The sequence below is a fragment of the Rutilus rutilus genome (assembly GCF_951802725.1).
Source record: "Rutilus rutilus genome assembly, chromosome: 18".
Taxonomy (NCBI): domain Eukaryota; kingdom Metazoa; phylum Chordata; class Actinopteri; order Cypriniformes; family Leuciscidae; genus Rutilus; species Rutilus rutilus.
This window is the reverse complement of record NC_140231.1, coordinates 22,944,535-22,968,364: the sequence shown is the minus strand read 5'-3', so window position 1 is coordinate 22,968,364 and position 23,830 is coordinate 22,944,535. Positions and strand designations below refer to the sequence as shown.

General features: G+C 39.0%; 1 protein-coding gene across 1 annotated transcript; it reads left to right on the top strand.

Moving 5' to 3' along the window:
• Positions 1-447: 447 nt before the first annotated feature.
• tsc1b (TSC complex subunit 1b) lies at positions 448-22,854 on the top strand. Its single transcript, XM_084386737.1, has 22 exons — positions 448-542; positions 4,986-5,241; positions 5,343-5,446; positions 6,800-6,952; positions 7,061-7,205; positions 7,402-7,556; positions 8,570-8,643; positions 8,741-8,919; positions 11,037-11,155; positions 12,646-12,811; positions 12,939-13,057; positions 13,329-13,425; positions 13,868-13,963; positions 14,072-14,684; positions 16,234-16,277; positions 17,153-17,319; positions 17,532-17,714; positions 18,293-18,403; positions 18,581-18,703; positions 18,794-18,981; positions 19,132-19,305; positions 20,589-22,854. The coding sequence occupies exons 2-22, from the start codon at positions 5,133-5,135 to the stop codon at positions 21,175-21,177; spliced, it is 3,708 nt and encodes a 1,235-aa protein (XP_084242863.1). The 5' UTR covers positions 448-542; positions 4,986-5,132; the 3' UTR covers positions 21,178-22,854.
• Positions 22,855-23,830: the final 976 nt, after the last annotated feature.

Here is a 23,830-nt window from a genome sequence, read left to right as displayed (position 1 = left end):
AATGTTTAGGCTTATATTTAGTAAAAAGTAGCCTACTAGGCCTACTTTAAAAAAAAATATTTAGCCTATATTTAGATTTTAAGCTTGTTTACTTTCTTTTCTTCACTCTTATGTGTGTATGGAGGGTTTATTTGTTATTTTATTTTATTTTATTTTATTTTTTATAAATGTAAATAGTTTATAGGCTACTGCTGGTCCAAATCAGCGTCTCCGCTCGCCACCTGAGTCACGCGAAAACCGCATTACAGAGCGCTGCATCCCTCCACCCTTCAGAAAAACAACTCAGGGCCTAGCTGCAGGATTCTCTAAAACTTTCATACATGAGTCTTACTCCCCACAATCCACTGTATTTATAAATTATGACTGCTGGTCATTTCTGAGAATATTCGCGTCATATATCAATGTTCTGCTTCCATATACAGGCGTGTTTTTGAGCGCTCGGGGATTATTTCTCCTGCACAGTTGCGGATGGTGATCGCGCTGGGAGGGGTTGTGAGGTGTTCAAGATGGCGGCGCCCTGTGGAGTGCAGTTGCTCTAACAGGTAAACAGGTTTATCAAACGATGTTTTTTTGTGGTGATATTTTTACATCATACGCAGTGACAGTCTAAATGTTAAATTTGCTCGCTCCTCAGAATTTTACGTGCATTATAGAGTATTTCGGTCGTTGTTTCTGGTTTGCACTAAGCTTGTCGAAAATAAGGCTCTCTTGATTGGGACTGTCAGTGAAATAATAGTCCTCATTGATTGTTGCTGTTACGAAATGAATTTCAACAAATCTCCGCATGCATATGCTCGAGTTTAAGGGGGAAGTTGACATGCATGGGGGTATGTTACATTTGCTGGCGCATTTATGGAGACAGTCCCGCAGATTCTGGCCATTGTTCTCGCGCGCTGTTTACGCCAGTGGTCATTTCAACACAGAGCTACTGTCAGTGCATGCAGCCGAAAACACAACATCTATCTGCACATCTGCACATGTTTGCACAATTTAATTTAATTTTGCACCATGCATAGGTTAAAATACAGACATAGGCTATGTTGTGGGTTTTGTTGCGCGTTTGCTTTTAAACTGAAATCCTTTTGCAGGCGAATCATGAAATGCAGTTTTAAGCTATTGCCTTATTTTTATCTTATGATCACTGCATACTAGCATAATTTGCACTATGACTCTCATATATATATATATATATATATATATATATAATTATTCTTTTGTTTTGAATTTTATTTTTTAAAACAATGCAGTCTGTGTACAAGGATGTGTAAACGACATATAAACTGAAAGAGAGATTTGAGACCCAAAACTCAGTTAGGCTTTGAAAAGCAAGGAGTCTTCATGACAGCTTGTACACAACCTCTTTAAGGAATTTGTTTATGTGGCCCTAAACGTGGCATATAAAGCTTCTTTGTGCTGTTAACGGCCCTGTTTTCCAATTGGCAGGCGCAGCCACAGTTCGCGATGAGGTCGTCCAGAACTTCATCTTATTAGTGTGTTTTTTTTTTTCTTCTCCTCAGTGTGATGCATGCTCTTATTTTGTGGGATACGATCATGACGGTAATCAATGAACTTCTTTGTATTTCCATTGAGGGGTCAGCTTGCCATCACCCTTCCCTAGGTGGTTGTCATCTTGCACAAGTTATGCTTAGAGCAGTGCTTTGTGTTTTATAACAGCTGTTTGTTTGGTGGGTAACTGGAATGGTCTCCAGCAAGGAGAACGTGTTGTCTTATGTTGCATGTTTGGCTGTCAACTTGAGATTTTGGTGACTCACATAGTTCTCAAGATTAATCTGGTTAAGATGTAGGTTAAGACCCAAATCTGAAGAAAGTTATTGCTGTTGTCAAATACAAAGAAAAATCGCTATTATATGGGGAAGATGTCCTGTTAAAGGTTGTATCAGTGATTTCAGGCCCAAATTTTTTTTTAGCACATTCATCTAATCTTTCCTAACGATCCGCTAGCTGCCCGCCCCATAAGCATGCCGTCAAAAAAACGCGTCTCTGTAGGCAGCCTAGGCTCTGAGATCTGCACACAAAAACAATTGGTTTCACCAACCACTCAAAACCAAAACAAATAGTGTTCCAACCAATCACAGACAGGGGGAGGGTGTGGGCAGCTAGCGGATCGTTAGGAAAGATTCGATGAATGTGATACTTGAAATCACTGATACAACCTTTAAGCATCAGGGCTAGTGTGAGAGTGGTTCGAGCCAGTTAATAATAATAATAATTCGTTACATTTATATAGCGCTTTTTCTGAGACCTCAAAGCGCTTTACATAGAAGGGGGGAATCTCCTCAACCACCACCAATGTGCAGCATCCACTTGGATGATGCGACGGCAGCCATATTGCGCCAGAACGCCCACCACACACCAGCTTACTGGTGGAGAGGAGACAGAGTTGATGAAGCCAGTCAGTATATGGGGATGATTAGGAGGCCATGATGGACAGAGGCCAAGGGGCAAATTTGGCCAGGATGCCGGGGTTACACCCCTACTCTTTTTCGCAGGACATCCTGGGATTTTTAATGACCACAGAGAGTCAGGACCTCGGTTTAACGTCTCATCCGAAGGACGGATGAGACGTTAATGGATCTGTTACTAGAACTGGAACTTTTACTAGTCTTGCATTGTAGCATTGCCAGCTATTACATTTTTATAGCATTTACATTCATACAAACAATAATTTGTATTTCTGTTATGTATTGTACACCGTTTTGTAAACTGTGCTGATTTACCATTCCAAACTTTGGGGGTCAGTAAGATTTTTAGTAATAATACTTTTATTTATTAAGGATGCATTAAACTGATCAAAAGTGACTGTAATAATATTACAAAAGATTTCCATTTCAAATAAATGCTGTTCGTTTGAACTATTAATATTGAAAATATTAAGCGTCACAACTGTTTTCAACATTAATATAATAAGAAAATGTTTCTTGAGGACCAAATCAGCATATTAGAATACTTTCTGAAGGATCACGTGACACTGAAGACTGGAGTAATGCTGCTGAAAAATCAGCTTTTTAAAATATCTATATCCATCCATCCACAAATTTCTATAATTATTTATACTTTTTTTTTCTTTTCTTTTTTTTCTTGCGTACAGATGTGTAAATTAAGACGTGTATTGCATATGAAGCTGTTTATGATATTTGTTTACCCAGGGCCTGTGAAAATGTTGGCTGTACTTTGTAACATTTTGTAACACTTTGTAACACACTGGCCCAGCATGCAAGCAAAAGCAATTTCTTGCTGATTAGCCCTAAATATGCTGCTCTATCACTCCAGTCATAGTAAAACTTCACTGCTCAACTTCAAAATAGTGTGTTGCGTGTGCATAACATGATACAGTGTTCTTGTAGTATGTAGTCTATTCTAATCAGGCCATTGAGGCATGTCTCATGAATTTTCTTTGACTTCAGCTAGTACTTGTTGACCTGATGTTGTCAGGCTGGTGTGACAACTGCTGACTTTTTGTCATGTTTGTGCAAGAACAGGTCGCAACATGTGAATCTTGTATGCTTCAGATTCATAATCTGTTGTTTACTTGCCTGAAACTTCCAACCCACATTATCACAGTTGATGTTAATGAGATCTAGTACTCTTAATAATGGTACATCATAATTCTCTGTGAACTTTCGTATGTTGCAGTGTTTTTTTTCTCACTCTTAAACTTGAAAAGTTTACTTAAAGGGGTCATGAACTGCTTTTTTTTAAGTATAATGTTAAAAAAACATCTTAATTTAGAAGTAATAAGCTATTTTCCTGTTTTTGACCCTCTCAGTCTTTCCCACAGGATTTTGTGAAACTGTGGTGGGTGGACCTCAGTCCCTCTAGCTTTCATTGGAAGAAAATTTTGTACATTTTTAGGTTAAAGTCATCAATCTGGTGCACTTTGAGAGTTCAAAATTAAAAGCTCCAAGCCATATTCAGTGTGCAAATTGAACCAAAAAAAAGTCTGTGCGTTGACTTGACTTGTACCTAAACTTTAAAGGGGACTCAAATCTCTTTTAGTTGTGATATAGTGGTCAACATTACACTATTAATGTTAAAAAACATGTTACATAGTTGAAACATTTGCCAACATTGTCAAAACATTAATGTTTATTACATAGGCTTTATACATCTTGGTTGTGGCAAATACATTTTAAAGGGATAGTTCACCCAAAAATGAAAATGATCCCATTATTTACTCACCCTGAAGCCATCCTAGGTGTGTATGACATTCTTCTTTCATACGAATACAATCAGAGTTATATTAAAAAATGTCTTGGCTCTTCCAAGCTTCATAATGGCAGTGAATGGCTGTATGTCTTTGGAAGTCCATCAAAGCGCATCTATTGGTGATTAAAGTGCTCGACACGGCTCTGCGGGGGTTAATAAAGGTCTTCTGAAGTGAAGCGATACGTTCGCGTAAATATCCATATTTAAAACTTTATCGACTGAAATATCTAGCTTCCGGCAGACGGCCGTACGCATCGACTTACGCCAAAAGAGTAACCCTTTAACTTGACGCACAACGTAATGACGAACGCAGTTGCCCAGCCCTGTTTGTTTGAACCAAGAGAGGCGTCAATTACCGTCATTACGTTGGGCGGGGCTAAAGAGGCAATGATGTAGAAGTAGGCGTCGATCTTTTTAATGTCGTGTTAGCTAACGCCTTAGTCTTGGTTGTATTGTGTTAGTTTAGCAAATCATCATCAAGTCTATTGCAGATACTTGCTCTCGAATGTTCACGGACCGGCTTTGACCGTTCCAATATGTCGGGCGGCTTGCGTATAGCCTAGCGGCCCATAGAAACAGCCTCTAATGATATGTATATATTTATATATTCATGTCAAAAGATCAAGGAAAATTTGATTAGTCAATTCATGACCCTTTTACTTAAAGGCAGAAACTACAAATTGTTCTCATGAATATTTCATCGAGACCGGCACTTCTAGACAAGTGACGTGATGTAAGGCCTCAAATGTCTCTTGCAGGTGTGCCTGGAGACTGTATCGACGGGCGGCCCTGGAACCCTTCCAGGCTGGACAGGACACGGGACGCTGTGAGAGTGACGTCTGAAAGTCCTTCCCCTCTCCCTTGACTGTTTCAGAGACACCCGCCTCCGAACCCTCCATACCATCATGTCCAGGGAACAGCTCAGCGTAGGGGACCTGCTTCCTCTGCTGGAGACCTCTGACCTCCGCCAGCTGGATGAGATCAAGGGCCTTATCAATGAACACCTCAGCACAGGTCCAGCCAATTTTCAAACTTCTCGATATTTGCTACATGATTCATATTCTCCATGCGTTTTATTGCATGACTGACAGTCAGTGTGGATTCATGTTTTGCAGATCGAGGGTCCGTGCTGCTGAACGGCTTGGTGGATTATTTCCTGGAGACCAACTCCGCCCAGGCAGTGCACATCCTGTCCTCAGTGAGGGAGCCACACGATAAGGTGAATGACTGCTCACTGATATCTCTTTTTTCCTGGTTCTGTTTAATGTTTCACACTCAATTTAAATCCATGTTCCCTGGGCTTTTCACTACCCCAGTTTCTCTTGCTCCAAATTATAGGTAACTACATAGTAAAAGATTTTTAAAGACAAAATTGTCTAGCTTTTAGTGATGATTATTTATTATAATTATTGTATGTGATTTATATATTATTTGTATATCTATTATAACCCTAATAAGAAAATAAAATTATGCATTTAGTCTAAATGAATATAAAAAATATACCGATAATATGTCAAATAAACAAGATTTGAAATAAAGCTTAAAAAAATGACTACATGTGAGCTTACATGTTTAAGTCTCTGTATGCATATAATGTTCAACTACTAACTTCACTGATGTAGCTAGGTATTTTCTTGCTGTATAAATGCATTTGTATACTTTATATTCCTCAATATCTTAATCTTCAGCAGAAGAGTAAATTGAATCTCGCTGACTCTGAAGTGAATCGCATGTTTCAAGGCATGTGATTGGCTTTTTGCTACTGATGTCACACTTTCATATGCACACGCTCTATGGTCTCAAGATCAAAGCCTGAGTTGACAGAGAAAGTTGATGATCAGCGTCATGGTACCAACAAAGCCTGATTGGATTGGTTTGGTTTGGTCAACTAATTCTGTAACCCTGAGTTTGTTCAACTACCATCATGCTACGGGCCCCAGATCTTTGAAACCAAAAAATATGTTATAGAAAATACATTTTTGTTGCTATATTTTGACTTAACTTATGGAAAACGTTATAGTTGCTGACCAGAGCAGCTGTGATGTAATACTATAGTATAGAAAAAAAATCTAAATATACACTTATTTCATGCAAAGAATTATTAATGGACATGAATTAAAAATGACAAGTTGTAGCTTGAGCACAGTTAAAATGTATTATAATATAACACATTTTTCACGTTTTTCCCAAATTCAACCATTAGTCAAGACTCAAGTCTCCAGAGTAAACAAATTATAGCTTTTTAAAATTATTAATATTTTCTCTGCAGATGCCCTACCCCTACCCTACTTTTTTATTTTTTATATCACAATAAATATATCAGTGTAATTGAGCACATAATCGTTTATATAAATTACGAACAACCCATATCCTTAAGGTAAATAAACACTTGTGAAATATGAACAAATGAAAGGAGCTTTTCATCTAACCAGCATCATTTAAACTCCTGAGTCTTTGTATTTTATTTCATTTATATTTAATAATAATAATAACTGTCTAGGGCAGAGAACAACATTATTAACTGTTACGGTCTGGCCTGTAATGTGACTTGGCTGTGTTGTCTGTTTCTCAGCACCTTTTTGATAAAATGAATGAATGCATGGCTAAAGCCCCCTGTCGCCTGCCCACTCTCACTCTACTGGGTCACGTCGTCCGTAAGCAGCCGTCTTGGATCCACAAGATCGCTCGCTATCCGCTGCTGCTATCTCTCCTCAAATGCCTCAAGGTAAGCTCATCATGTTAAAGATCTTTCAGATATGCCTCTTGGTCTTGGTATCAAGTGCCTGGTTGTTTTGTAACATGCAGTATATATATGATAATTTGTGTGTTACAGACAGACACAGATGTTGTGGTTCTAATAACTGGAGTCCTGGTGCTCATCACACTATTACCCATGATTCCTCAAGCTGGCAAGCACCATCTCTATGAGTTTTTTGATATCTTTGGCCGTCTGGCTTCCTGGAATCTGAGAAACCCAGGTAAGAGTTACTAACATTCAAATACTGTATGACTCTGTTATGCAATATTTTTACCTCTGAGGTATGTATTATTATTCCTTAAAAGTCTCTGGATCATTTTAGTCTCCCACAGAAATCCAGAAAATATTATGAGGCCTCTTTAAAGTAACAGACGAAATGATGGTTAACTAGCTGTATGATCAATCTCTGTTGACAGGACACGTACCGGAGGTTTATCTCATCCACCTGCACGCAAGTGTCTACTCGCTCTTCCACCGGCTGTATGGGATGTACCCCTGCAATTTTGTGTCTTACCTGCGCTCCCATTACAGCATGAAGGAAAACATGGACACTTTTGAGGAGGTGGTCAAGGTGAGCTGTTAGTCATACAGTTTCCCAGGAGGTTTTCCAAATACATAAGATGTAAGGAAATTCCATCATTGTTTGCTCATCCTCGTTTTCCCTTACTTTTTGTTCAGTACAATAAAAGTAGAAGTGACAAAGTGCCTAATATGGATATGAGTAAGGATCTAGGATAGTAGCATGCATGAGTAATATATTGGTTATTGGTTAATATTATCAGTTGATAATTTGTATATAGATTATATAGACACTGTTAAAAATAATCCTCAGCAAATCTCAAAATGAATATCCATGTTTTATACCGTATACTATAATATTGTGCTGCCTAAAATTCACTTGTAGCATTTAAAACTATTATTGATTTTAGTGTTTACTGTTTTATTTTTAATTTATATAGACAAAATAGTATAGAATTTGATCAACCATTCATCAGTTATTAGCCAAAACATGAAAATAATGATTGGTATATGCTATCGTTCAAAAGTTTGGAGTGGTACGTTTTTTTAAATGCTTTTGAAAGAACTGCGTTTATTAGATAAAAAAATATAGTAAAAACAGTAATATTGCAAAATGTTATTACAGTTTCACAGGATCCTTCAGAAATCATTCTAATATGCTTATTTGGTGCTAAAGAAACATTTCTTATTATCAATGTTGAAAACAATTGAGCTGCTAATTATTATTTTTGTGGAATATTTTTGTATTCATCTTTGATGAATAGAAAGTTTAAAAGAACAGCATTGATTTGAAATAGAAATATTTTGAAACATTATAAATGCCTTTACTGTGATTTTTGATTAATTTAATGCATTCATGACAGTATTAAGAAGTATTCATTTATTTAAAAAAAACTTTTGAATGGTAGTTTGTCTGAATTTTAATATTGCTGCATCAATAACCAGTAAATGTCCAAAAATGACAAAAAGTACCTTAAATTGACACATATTGCTAATAGTGATTGTCATTTCATTCAAATATAACTAGTCATGTTTACTTTGTATTTATGCCTTTATATATTTCAGCCAATGCTTGAACATGTCAGAATACACCCTGAGTTAGTGACCGGAACCAAGGACCATGAACTAGACCCCAGCCGGTGAGGCAATACTGAATCATGTCACTTATCTAATCGCATAAACCACGAATGTCACAGTCAACGTTTATCCTTCATTTGCTCAATTTTTTCTGTACAGGTGGAAGAGATTCGAGATCCACGATATTGTTATAGAGTGTGCCAAAGTCTCTCTGGATCCGAAGGAGGCGTACTGTGAAGAGGGCTATGCCAGCATGCCTGAGCATTTCTGTGCTCATCTACAACAACGTCCGGCTGATTGCACTGCCAGCCCTTACGGTGACTTCCACAGTAGCCACGGTAACACAATCTCAATTACTTACTCAAACTTTGGATACTGGAATATAGCACTTAAAGAAGGGGTCATATGATGCTATTTTAAAAGTTCACTATCCCTCTGGTGCTGCTTGCTAGCCTGACTACGTCAGACTTCTTACTTCCGCTCAATTTCATTTCGCTTCTGTACTCAGTCTGAGACAGCGTAATAGCTTTCCGTTTTCCTCTGGCCTGAAAACAGCCGGCCAATCAACGAACAGAGGGCGGGCTGAGAGCCGTGACGTAGACGCTGATTGTACCGTGGATGCGTAGATTTACTTCACATAATCTGCAAAAGTCGTTCAAAGCCATGTTCACTCCGGTATTTCGCTCGATGGTTTTGTTTTCGCATCATACATGTGTTTACAGTGGAAGTTAGATGCGGCTGAGCCAGCGCATAACACACGCCATAACCAAAGGTTATGTGATTGCCTTACGGGAACCAATGATTTTAAACTTCAGACAAGCACCTCCCCGCGAGAAAGAAAACGCTTTTCAATTATGCCATGCCAGACTCTGTCTACGAAGCAAAGCGAAGTAGCAGAGTTTGGTATTACCAGGCTAGCTGCTCGCGTGGGGGTCAAAAATGACAGAATTATTATTATTTTTTATTACAATGAAATGAATATATATACTATATATATTTTTATTTAATAGTTTGTATTTTGAGGGGATTTTATATTACTAAATTATATTTATGGAATAGTTATGATCCATTTAATCACTTTTTGAGCATAGACCTGAAAAAGAAATTTCAAACTTAAACTGTAATAAATCTTGAAATGCTTTTTAGCACAGACTTAAGTTTGGTCTCTTTTTAAAGAAGACACTTGGCAGATTATTGCTGAAAAACTAAAGCAAAGTTATAGAAACTTAAGTTTATTATTATAAAAACTGCATAAAAATAAAAATTAAGTTTTATATGAAATGTATATTGTCCAAAACATGTTTTACTCTAAAACTGTGATAAAATCGAAGCCATAATTTCAAACAAGTTGTGTTACAAATTTGAGGTTGATGTGCCAAAACCTTTCCCAAGTTTCGTACCATTTAAAAATTTTAAAAACCTAAACTTAAATTAACCAAACAACACCAGAAGGTTTGATTATTGGGTGCAATAGAATGTTAACATGCTTTAATGTTCAAAAACACGCCCCTTACCATAATTGTGAGTTTCAGCTTCCAAGGCATCTAAAGCAATTGATAACACAGTTAATAATGTCGTCGGTATAGCCTAAGTCGGTTTCAAGCCGATCGATCTGAACCAATTTAGCAAGCACGACTTGAACAGAACGTTTCACAGTGATAAGTTTTTGTTTTGTAACTCTTTTACCTTTAGAGATACAACGTTATAATGGTTTAATTTGCCTTCTTCACTGTAACAACTTTATGTCCTGAAATAAACTTTGTCCATATACAGAAGTGTATATTTCTAATTTATTTAAACGTGTATAGCCGGCTTTGTATTCATCCAAGTTCAGGAAGCTGTCCTGCATAAAATGCGCTGTACACAAGCTAACTTTTGGGCTGTACTGCTCAAGAACAGCGTTATAAATAAATCTAAACCACTGATTCCTAATTTCGTCCATTTTCGGAAGGCCAAAGAAAGGGGTTTTGCTTTTGCCTTTAGGTGGGCATTATGCTAATATTTCACATTGTGACGTAGATGTTTGCGGAAGCAACATCTTTAACATTTAGTCTTCAACATAGAATTAATCCCTTTGTGAGAGACTTTAAGCTTTGTAACTTTGCAGATCGTATACATGCACAAACAGATACATTACGCACTAAATAAAAGGAAAACATTAAAAAGCATCATGTGTTTTTTTTTTTAATCCTAGAGATAGTGTTGTGATTATATAAATAGATGAAAGGTCATGAGTTCAGTTCCCAGGGAATGTGTGAAGTGATCAAATGTATATCTTTCATTCACGACCAGTCTTTAATTCAAGCATCGGCCAAACGCATAAATGTATTTGGAAATGAAGTTAGACAACTTAACCAGCATTCTAATTCAGTCACAGTCTATTTTCAGGCAAACTCTGCTTTTCTAGCAGTGACAGGATGTTTTTTGTGGACATCATTTTTCTGTCCCTTTCCAGGAAGTTCTTCCTCAGCTCATTACTCCACCCCTCGTCAGCCTGTCGTCCCTCCCTTGGCCCTGTCCTCTTTCTCAGGGAATCAGCCCCCCTATCGCAGCCCCACTGGAACCCGTCGGCAGGTAAGAGCACAACCAATGGTGTGAGTTTGGTGTGAGGTGGAACTACCTGTTTGAATCCAAGGAATCAGTACTCTGCATATAAAATGTGCAAATAAACTGATCCAGTGCAGGAATTGGCATCTGCTTCCCTCCTCCCTCTTGTTGTTTGTCAGCTTGTCAGCTGTTGTCCATAAATCACCCATCCCTGAACCCCTCCCTTCCCGTTGCACACCAGAGCTTGCCCTCCCTCTCCCACCATGAATCATCTCCTTGTTCTCCAGGCAGTCTAAGGAGCTGAGAGGAAAGGAGGGGAGAGGAGAGGTGTTGAGTCATTCCGGTGGGTGTGCAGGGCTTTAAAAAGAGAGAAACATGCCATCTCTTTGCTGACGCAGAAACGGTTGTCTTGACAATGTGAATGACGCAAGAGCTCTTTCTCCTGGTCTGTCACCTCCCACTATCAGGACTTTTATTCTGAACGCTCTGCTGATGGAAAACAAACAGCATTGTGTTTGTGTTCTAATGAGGCTCATAGCTATTGACATTTGGTCATATGTTAATGTTTTTTGGTGTGATCATGGTTCAAATTTCTCACAATTCAAGATTTGGCTATGTGATCACAATTATGTTGATTTGATACTTTCTATATTAGTGGGGCACTGATAGGGGATGCAGATAATGGCTATTTTAACACTGAGATTGGCAGTCAGATCAATATCAGGTAATGTTTTTGTGCTCTCAAAGGGAAGGTGCTTTTTAAAATATAGTACTTTTGCAGAGTTAAATGCAGTAATATATCACTTTACGTTAGTGCTAAGGCAGAAACATATAAATATACAATATTGGCTGATAAAAATATGCAATATTGGCCCATAATCAATATGTGCTTCCCTTTTTACTTTACTACACTTTTACAAGCATTATGGTATTTGATGCCGCAATATGCAAACACATTGTGAAACTGCTGGCAAAAGATTACATTTGGTGAAATGTCAATGTGTATACACTACTGTTAAAAAGTTCTGGTTTGGTAAGTTTTTGTTTGTTTTTTTTGTTTTGCTCACCAAGGTGCCACAAACTACTGTGGAAACAGTAAGATTGTGAAATATTATTACAATTTAAATAAATGTATTCCTCTGATGACAGCTGATTTTTTTATCAGCCTTTACTCCAGTCTTCAGTGTCACAGAATCCTTTAGAAATCATTTTAATATGCTGATATGTTGCTTAAGAAACTTTCCTTATTAATAATTTTGAAAACAGTTGCGCTGCTAAGTATTTTTGGGTGAAACTGGGCTAAAAAAAATTCTGGGTTCTTTGATGAATAAAAAGTTCAAAAGAACAATATTTACTTAAAATAGTAATCTTTTGTAACAATGTAAAAGGTAAAAGTTATCGCTGTCACTTTTGTGACTAATTTAATGTCTTTACTGAATAAAATATTAATTTCTAAAATCTTACCCTCTGAAGAAGCAGTCAAGGGACTTATTTTGTGTGTGCTTGTTTATTTATAGAACTCCAGCTGTGAATTTAATGCAACATATGGTGTTAAGGATTCCCTCTGGAGCCCCTCCTCCCACTGTGGAATGGCCACACCCCCTTCCTCCCGTGGGATGTCACCGAACCCGGAACTGTCCCAGAGTGCCTCTTACCTATCGAGCCGCCTCTACAGCACACCCGGTGACTATACTGTCTATGCTTGTCCGCAAACAACTTTGATATTTAGCATGTTGGGAGAGGTAGGCACATCAGGGTGTTCATTTCCTCAAGCACTAGTATGAATTTGGTCTTGTCATCTTTCCTGCAGCGGGTGGCAAAGTCACCCCGTCATCCAGCACCCCTGCGGCCGCCTCACCTCCTCCCAGCTTCTCCGATGACTTTACCCCTGTGTCTCTGCCACGCAGTACCGCTAGCCCACCATGCAAGGTACTTTTGTAGAGGATGAACTTTTGTGCAAATCTGTAGTATTTCTTAGTGAGATCTTCTGCAGAATACTAAAAGATATTTTGAAAATAGTTTTTGTCAAAAATAGTTGAAACGTTCTTCATTGAAGACAGAATTTAAATTTTTGAGTGAACCGTTCCCTTTAAGACTTCCTATACCTTCCCTTGTTGAAACAACTTCAAGTCTGCTCTGAGATCATTCTGCTTGTGTATAGTTTCACTGCAAACTCTTTGAACTTTTATGTGCTCCATAGGACGGTAGACCTTTAGACCACACCAAACCCGTCTTGGTCAGACAGGAGCCAGTCAGAGAGCTTGAGAAAATTGGACCTGAAACGATCAATCACAGAGGTATGTTACGAGTAAGAATTGTTTTATCATAACTAACATAGCCTAACATTGAAGTAAAGGTTTGATTTTCTTTAAAGAGTTGTTAGAACTATTTCTTTAACCTTTGGCATGGTTAACATTTTAAAGTGCTGAGCGGAAAAGGCAAGTGCTATGGGTCGGTCACATCAAGGACGGTATACGATAACTATAACTTTTTAACAATCATTGGAATTCTTTGAGTCCACAACTCTAACAAGACACAGAAAAATTATATCGTTGAAAAAAATGTGACAGCTAATCAGAATCCACCCAACTTTAAGGAGATGGAGCATTTAAAGCGGCATTGTGTGGCTATCGTGCGTTAGTGTGGATGCTAATATAGTTATTGTTATAGTTATCATTCTTGTTGTGAATGGGCCTTTAGATGTTTCATTATTAAGACCAAGTCTTTTATCTGACCCAGATGGCAGAGGTGAGAACATGCCAATGACCCTGACCGAGCTCTCCGTGTACATGAAGGAGCAAGAACAACTGAGAATCGAGAAAGAGCGGGAGGATGGTATGAACTAGTGTTTCTTTCACACTCACACTTCCACATTTGTGTCCTTCCACAACAGACAAACTAATCCAATAAACAACAATAATTTTCTGTCTCCCATCCTGTCAGCTGCCATCACAGAGGAGCTTCTGAAGTTAACCGAGGAGAAGCAAGATTTAGCCGGCCTTCGTGGCTTTGACTCTCCGTTCTTCAACACCACGGAGACCCTGACCGGCACGCAAGAGAAACCCCTGCCCTCTTCTATCCTCTGCGGCTTGATTAGAGACCCTCACAACGCCATCTCAACACCTGACAAGACTGAGATCACACCCGGGGACAGAGGAAGAGTGAGTAGAGGCCCGTCCCAGGAGCAGCCCTGGTCTTTCCAGCCAGTGTTCATGCCCATCGAACACCCAACGCACAGCAAACTCCATCGGAGCTCTTCCGCACCAGAGGACGAGGCCCTGAAATACGGCCTCTGCTCCCCTAGCCCGTGCAAACCGCCACCCCTGCCGTACGAGGCTCTGTTTGACATGGCCCTGCCTCGGGCCGCCTCTCTCTTCGTAAGGAGGAAGACCTCCGAGATTGTGCAGCGAGTTTCCTTTGAGAGGTTTCAGAGAGGTGATGTGAGCAAGCAAGGGGAGGAGGAGGGTGTGGAGGGGGTTGTGTCTGCCTCCCCCCTGGAGGTGCTGGATCGCCTCGTGCAGCAGGGCGGTGACGCCCATGACAAAGTGCTAAAGAGGTAAGCCCTTTTGCTTTCATGGTTCGCAATGATTCAAGCTTGTGGTCATGTGTGGTTAAAGATCTTGGTTTGTTATCAAAAGTGTGCAAGTTCAAATCAATGTTCAAATGTATGATCAATGGGTTGTCTCTGTTGTGTCCTTGAGACACTTGTGAACCCTAACCAGACTTTCCATTATTCCACCAAAACACGTGAAATGACAAAATCAAAGCCAATCAAGGCCTATTTGGAGAGGGACTTTCAAGTGGTCCCGGCAAGCTTGTACCCCAAAGTCATTGGCATTTGTTATTAAGTCAGGTCTAATCAGCTATATTTATATGTTTTATACAATACAGATTGTTTCAAAGCAGCTTCACAGTAACAAACAGGAAAATAACAGAATCAATGATGCAGACTTATAAGACGAATTCAAATTCTTCAGTAAAGCAACTCCAAAAAAAGGCAATAGTGTCCTCATTTAGCGCAAGTCAGTTCAGTGTTGAGTCAGTTCAATGACTGTAAAGTTCATCAATAATGAAACGAGTTCAATTCAGCTATAAGCAACTCTACAGAAGGCAACAGTGGTGTTATTCAGCTTTTAATTATAGTGTCTGTTCTCTAACTGAACTAAATGATTTTTATTAGGTTACTATTGACTGAGTAGCTTTTATAGTCTCTTTCTCTCTCTCTCGCACGTATTTGATCTCAACAAAAATATCACTCGCAAATGAATATTTTTGGTCGACCGTTTTAGGCGCTGATAACTGTCGATTTTGGAAAATTCGTTAATTATGAAACGAGTTCAGTTCAGCTATAAAGAAGCTCTACAGAGACATGAGTGTCATCATCCAGCTCAATTCAGTTCAAGTTTTGTTCTCATCTGCCATTTCTATATTATAGATCAGTGTTTTTACAATGTTTCAAATTGACTGTAAAATTCTGGATTTCAGAGTTTGCTTGGTCATTCATGTGCTTGGGACTCTTGGAATTACGATATTTTCGACTCCACTTAAACATCCACCCTGAACATCTTAACAGCCATGTAGCAACATACTAACAACAACATCCCAGAACACCTTAACATTTGTATAACATGCTAACAGTCTTTTAGAACACCCTCCTCATGATGAATAACTCGTTTTCTTTAGAAAATGTAAAACAATCTAGTTTAGGTTCCAATCTATAAGACTTGCTAATGGGGCTCTTTAAGAAGAACCGGATCAGACTAGTTACAGATTTGCCCACTAACTCGCTATCACACTGAAACAACTGTCTGCTTTGTCCTGTGTCACATCCACTGCCACAGCGCAAATCAGTCCACAGCGCAACAGCAGAGCCTGTGTTAACCAAAAACAATCAGAGCTCTTTCTGTCTCTCTCTCTCTCTTCCAGGCCATATCCGAAAACACATAATTGAGGTGTTTTGGCTCTGGTCAGAGAGGGTTCTGTGAGAAAAGGCTTGCTCTGCCAGAAAAGCAGTGCGTCCGAAATTATTTTCACATTGCCTCTGACCTTGTTGATTCCCTGTGTTTTTTCCCCTCTTTTTCCAACATTTCCGCAATCACTCTCAGATTGCCCCTGCCAAGCAAGTCAGCTGACTGGACACACTTTGGAGGTAAACAACCATTGCATGAGCACACATTCAGCTACTTGTGGAAAAGTGGTTCTTTCAGAGTACAGAGAAATAATTCGGTGTTTTCAGCCGGGGATAAACATTTAAATGAGTATTAAAGGTGTAATACAACCGAAAATGAACATTCTGCCATCATTTACTCAACCTCATGGCTTCAAAAGTTTGAAGTATGATATTTTGAAGAACAATGGTAATTCAACCGATTTGGACCCAATTAAATTTCATTGTAAAAAAAAAAGATATTTTATGTTCCACAAAAGAAAGAAAGACTTGACTAAATTACATTTGAGTAAACTAAGTAATTTGTACATTTAAAATAACAATTTATACCTAAAGTTACGAATCATGCTTTAGACATATATAATGAAAATGTACACTTGCATGTACACTTATACTTAAATGTGCCATAGAAAAATACTATTTTCATCTCCTCAGGGTGGACCCCGTATGGTGGCGGCCATCTTTATTATCATGTGACAAGCTGATTAATGCACACTTTATTTCAGTAACACCCCTATTATCGGACACTTTTAGTTGTGTAATAAATTAGTAATGGGTGACAAATATACCCATCTTTAACCTATCCAATACCTATATTTAATGGTGTTTGTAACTGAAACCTTTTTTTGCCATGCATTCATTCATATAGGAACCCTGTGGCAAAACATGGCAAAACATCTATTTTAATATTTAATGTTTAAATTCAATATTTTGGATTTATATGATGCTTGAAAAGAGCTACTTTTAAATGACCTTCAATGGAGAAAGATGTTTTTTGCAAGCAGAATAAAAAAATGTCTTAATTACTTTAATGCTTAAATCTGAATAATCTTTCTTTCTTTCTTTCTCATGCACAGGTTCTGCTCCTCTGGACGAGCTGCAGACACTGCGCAGTCAGCTTCTGCTGCTCCACAACCAGCTCCTGTACGAGCGCTACAAGCGAGAGCAGCATGCTGTACGTAACCGACGTCTGCTTCGGCGCATCATCAATGCTACCGCGCTCGAGGAGCAGAACAACGCCATGGTAACTTTAAACACAATTTCATGACCTCTCGAAAAGCGTTCGGTTTAAGTCATCGGTTAGAATTAATGCCACTAGATTTAAAATGGTGAACTGTAAATAGTTCTCCTTTTCGCAGGGCTAGTTTAGTGGCACCAGACATTCACCTTTGTTGACCACTAGAGGGTGGCAGAGACTAATGCAGTTGATTTGTAAATCTGTGTTTGTTTCAACAGAAGGACCAGCTGAACCTGCAGAGTGTGGATATCTTGTCTCTGAGAGAAAGTCTGCAGGTGGAGCAGCAGAGATACCGGCAGCTCTGGGACGACCGAGAGACTGTAGTTACACGCCTGCACAGCCAGATTCGTCAACTACAGCAGGCCAGGGATGACTACTACACCAAAAACCAAGAGTTACAGGTGCTTTAAACACTTCTCTCTTATTGACTCACACATAGTAATAATTTTTTGTATATTTTTGAAAGAAATCTTTTATGCTCATCAAGGCTGCATTTATTTGATCAAAAATGCAGTAAAAACAGTAATATTGTGAAATATTTTTTTTCTGGTTTATTAGTTTAAATTTAATTTATTCATGTCATGGCAAAGCTGAATTTTCAGAAGCCATTACTCCAGCTTCAGTGTCCCATGATCCTTCAGAAATCATGTGAATATACTAATTTGCTGCTCAAGAGGCATTTCTTTTAATTATAAATGTTAAAAACAGCTTAATATTTTTTTGTGGAATACAAATTCCGGATACTTTGAAGTCAAATATGATGCATTTATTTGAAATGTATTTTATAAAAAGATTTCTGTCACTTTTGAGCAATTTAATGTATCCTACCTTATTAATAAAAAATAAGTTGTATAAAAAAAACTTTTTGAGCCCAAACTTTTGAATGGTAGTGTATTTAATTTAATGGTAGCAAATGAGATGGCCACAACATTCAGAAACAGGATGATGATTTACTATGCATCTGTGATGCTCCACTCAGAGTAAGCTACAAGAATGCCAGAAGCGAATAGGTGAGATGGAGGCGGAGCTTCAGAAGGCGAATAATAAGGTGTGCCACACGGGACACCTGCTGAACCAGCTCACTGTCAAGGTAAAAATAATCAGCCCTTGTCTCTTGAGCTCAAAAAAGAGACAGTTTAAGTGTATTTCCTGTTGTAAATGGTAAAAAAAAATTACATTTTGAAGTGAACTGTTCCTTTAATTTTTTGAGTATGTTGTGATTGTGTTATTATCGTCATCATTTTCCCCATCATCGTTTTTTTTTTAGTTGTCGTCGAGTGAAAGTATTCAACAGCAGTTGAGTTTTCTGAATAAGCAGCTGTTGCTGTTGGGAGAAGCTCATAAACTGTGTGTTCAGGAGCTGCATCAGGCTGGACCGGATACTAGCAAGGTACAAGTCAAAAGAACAAAATACCCAGCATCTCTTTCATCTTTGCCATAAATCAGATTTACGTTATCTTCCTCCACCTCTCTCCTGTAGGAGGTGCAGATGCTGCAGATGTCCTGGGGGAAGGAGACAGAGCGTCTTAAGCAGAATCTGTTACTTCAGAGCCAAAAGCTGGATGCTGCTCAGCAGAGAGTGGCGGAGCTGGAGACTCAAATCTCGAAGAAAGAGCACCTGATCGCAGAACAAAAGAAGTTTCTTGAAGATGTCAAGGCTCAGGCCAAGTATGATCTGAAGGCTGTTTATGCCATACAACTTATCTTTACATTATTAACTCTTGAAAACTCCCACTCCGTGTTCTATATGATATGCTTTCTTGTTTAATTTCATCACTTTACAATGTCTGACAACTGTTCTTATTCGCCTCGGCTTAGAGGGGAACTGCAGGCCTCTGAGAGCAGATATCAGGCACAGAGGCGGGTAACTCTGGCTCTGCAGACTGAGCTTTTGCAGCTTTACAGCAGGCTGGAAACAGAAGACTCCTCTGCCACTGCTTTAGCCTTACCGGCAGAGGGCGCCACTGAGCCCCGCAGTTCCACCGAGCCCAGGTAGGACTAAAAAAACCTGAAAACTATAGTATAAATAAAATATAAGCAGGTACGTTGCATTTTTTCCAGCCCAACCTACTACTGCTTCTGTGTTTGTATGATTTTATGATATGCCATTGGCAAAAAATTGTTGGCAAACGTAACTGCTTTCTATTCATTATTAAAAGCACACTTAAGTACTTCGATACCACAGCTAAAACTACTAGCCTAACTAATAAAAGACAAGTGAACAGTCAGTAATAAAATAAGAACAAATACTCTAATTACAAGCATAGATAAATGCAATAGAATAAAGTTACAAATAAAGTCTTAACAGGAATATCCATGTACAGAAATGTAAAATAACAAATGAGACAACTGTCTATTTCTGCAGATATATTCGTCATTCAAAAACGGAAACCGACGCTGCAGATACACAAACCGTAAACAAAGCAGTGCGTGCTTACCGTTTTGAATATCGATACTGCTGATCACTTTCTTTATTCCACTATAATATTAAAATATTCGCCAAGGAACACTCGGGTAAGATGAAGTAAAATTAGAACAGCCTTCTATCTGTACCGTTTTGACTTCTTTGCTTGCTGTTTTGCTATTATTCTCATGCACTGACTCATTCACTAAGCTGAACAGCCAGAGTTCTCTCTCTCACCGACGGCATGATGAATCGGCCCCAAAAAAACGGCCTGACGTTACCCGACGGCTGATAGTTGGCTTGATGTGTCCTGGGCTTTAGAGAATTCTTGCTGAGACTATTTTGACATAATTTTGTGTGTGCATGTCCGTTCAAGCGCAAGAAGACACGAAAGAGGAATCAATACGGTGTTCGCGATAACAGTGTGCATATTCCGAATTGAGGCCGCCTTTTGCACTTAAATGGTTTAAAATCATTTGAATGTGTAGATTGGCAAGACAAAACTTTCACTCTATGATGGTTAAACTTGATATATGGGTAATGGCTAGGTAATTTTTCACTTTTTTGTGCTATTTTTCATCCTATATTAATTTTATTTTTATGTTATAGTTATATCTTGCATATCTAATAATTCTCTTTCCAAAGAACTTGCCTTTATTACTGTACGAAAAGGTAATAGGACACCAATTTGTTTCCTGTTTTTGTGTCATGTTTATTAATGGGTCTGTTTGTGGGTTACTTGATTATTGTGCATTTTCTGGCATTTTGGAGGCCCACCTCTCCCCCCCCCCCCCCCCTAAACCCCCAATCTTATTGTTGCATAAAATTCTTAAGATTGTGACATTTTTTCTGGTTGTTTCTGGTGTCACAGTGTCATAGTGGTGGACGGCGCAGTAAAAACAGCCACCAAAGAGGACGGCAAGTCATCTCAGTCTCCGCGTGGCAATGGCAGCACTTTATCTCCAGGGCAGCCCAAGGCCAGCCCTTCCCCGGCCAACTCTGTAAACGGCAATCGAGACACTCCCCCACCTGTCCTGGTGGAACCGCCCCCTCACCGTCCTCATTCCCCGCTGGGACCCCCAGGACCCATGGTCCCTTCTGACACCCCGGTCACCGTAGGCTCCTACCCCAGCGCCAAGAGCTTTCTGGGTATGCGGGCAAGAGAGCTGTTCCGGAACAAAAGCGAGAGCCAGTGTGACGAGGATGAAGCCCCGCCTCCGCGTCTCACTGGCCTATCGCAGGGCCTGAAGACTGAGCTCTGCGTGGAGCCGACAACAAAGAGTACGCCCATCTCCACTGCTGCGCAGAGCTTCACGCTCATCACATCTGCTAAAGAAAGCCAACCTGATGCTCCGAGAGCCAAAAACCGAAACACGTATGGCTCACGATGCCCAGAGAGGCCCAGGCAGCAACCGTTAAGGATCATGGACTATAACGAAAGTCATCAGGAGCACAGCTAAAGTTATGGGGAAATGGTGAAAAAGAGGGAGGTAGAGATGTGCGAATTTAGATTATTAGAGCATAAGGCAAGACTCTTTCAATTTTCAGTGTTATCTGTCACATTTCCACAAGCCGACAACAGGATTTGGAGCCAATAAATCAGTAAAACCCTCACCAAGATTAGATAATTGGAAAGCATGGACTAAAACAGCGTGTGTAGAGGTGGTCACACAATGTCTTTTAGTTACCCCACTGCGTTGTTCACCAGAAATGTCACCGCTGCTTCTCTTATTTTTTCTTTTTTTGCTAATTTATCCGCTCCCTTTATCCAAGTAATTCTTGCAGCATGTGAAAGCTTTGCATTTAGGCTGTGAGAAGCAATATAAGTTGATACATTTGTAGTAATGGTACAATGCTTACACCCCCTCACAGCTCACCCGCACAGAGCTGAAGTGTGTGTTTGGATGCCAGGAGGCGGGGCGGTCAGTCGGTTGGACGGTCGTCTTGTGCCAAGCAGGAGTCAGCGTTTCTGTAAAAACCATCAGGTTTTACCTTTTAGACATGTCAAGCTCAAGCCATGTTGATCTTTACTATGTTTCTGTGTATGTGCGACGTGTGTGTGTGTGGAACATGATGGCCTGTATCCCAGACTTGATTCTGGGTTAAATTGCACTGTCAGTTGTTATTCATTACAGAAAAAATCTGGATACAAGAAATGATACAGCCAAATGAGAGGAAGGTTCGACATGTTTTTATATTTTTTTAATTATTTATTTTTTGTCCTATCCTCCCTTTTTAGCTTTTCAAGTATTACCAGTCACGCACCAGTGCTTTTAAAATTTATATTGCATTGAACAACAGCCATAGATTACTAGTCAAACCTAGGAATCTTATCCTTCTGTAATCTCTATAAAACATCATAATTAAAATCTAGATGGCCATTTTGAAGCCTTATCCTACTATTAAATTAAAGTAATTCGCTTTTACGATACTAACCTTTAGTCATCATATTCGCTCAGTAACTGAAAATAGTATGGATGATCTGTCTTTTTTTCCCTCTCACTTTAGCGCACTGCAGATGTTCAAGTATATTATTACTAAATTTGCTTCCTGAGTGCCAAATACTCAATAAGACAATGACAGTATTTTGTAGGGCTTAAATGTACTGGTTTTTGTTGTATTATTCGAGCACATCATTTCTTATACTACCACATATCAGTTTGAGGGGGTAAATACAAGACTCAAGTTTTGTCGAGCTGGAAGTATGTGGACTGTAGCGATGAGAGCTATATGATGCCAAGTAAACAGTGTAAAATATCTCCGAATTTCCACAAAATGGCTACGTTGCTAGTCAAGTGTCATATACGAATTGCAGATGTGATAAGTCATACTCAAATTGTTCCCAAATCCTGTTGTCCCCTTGAAGTCTCTGCTGTTCCTTCTGCCTTGCTATCTAGAGCATGTACAACAATCCTCTTTTAATGCCAACAGCAGGAACTATGACTTAAGATACAAGGTACAATCAGCGTGAAATGAAAGGAACGTTTGAATATTAGCTCCTTTGCTGGAGATGAAGGTTCTGGCGGTTTGTTGTGGGAGGGAAGGAAGGGACGTCGGTTGGAAAAGGTTCTTAAAGCAGTTGCTTGTGTTAACTGTGAATGACAAAAATAAAATCGTCTTCAATGTTTTGCACTACAGATTTGGTGTTGTCTTGATTATTTTCCTCCTCGATTAATTTCGCTTTGATGTCTGGAATGGAAATGTAATGCAATTTTAGGCCTACAAGCTATGCTGGGAAGAAAACATCACTTCATTGGCTGTTGCCTTTAATGATTTGAAGCTGATTAATTAATTAATTTGCAACGTTTGCAACCGAAATAAATAGACTTACATTTGAGCACCTGGTGAAGGGATGTTTGCATTCTACTTTGAATTAATGTTTAATTAGCCATAATTGAATGCATTATAATTTAAAACCTAATAAACAATACTTTAGAAGACTCGGAACACCATACAGGAGTTGAACCACTTTTTGTGTCCGTCTTTAGTTTTATCATCTTTAGTCGCTTATTGACTTTGTATTGAAAGACATTTTATTCAAATTTCTCCTTTTGTGTTCCACAGGTGAAAGACATATTTGTTTGAACAACGTGAATGAGTCGTTTCTGTATGGAACTATGTTTAAGTTCCAAATAATGTTTAGGATCATAGCATTTGAAATTTTTTCTCTCCTAATTGAAGACATTTGAAATATATATTTTTATTATTGGCAAAAACGCTGATAAAACAGTTTGACAAACTGACAATTTTTTTTTTTTACGTGCCATGACTAATGAAATGCTTCTTAAAAGTAAGCAGATAATCATCAGCAATATTCATCCACACAGAAGTTCTTCACGTGATCGACGACTAGAGGGCACTGTTGCTCTAGATTATCAGCTATCAGTCAACAGGTGCAGTCGAAACGATATTGAGCGTTATGGCTCAAGGCAAGCATATCTGCAGATTAGCATGCATGTTCATTTGAGGTCAAACGATAGATTGCATGCAACTTTTTGCCCTTCCCTGCGAAAAACATACAGTTCTGTAAGATTTAGTAGATGTCCTGGTCTTGACACTAGCTTGCTGGTCTTCGCTGGTCCTCCTCGTCTCGCAGTTAGCTGGTTTTAAAGT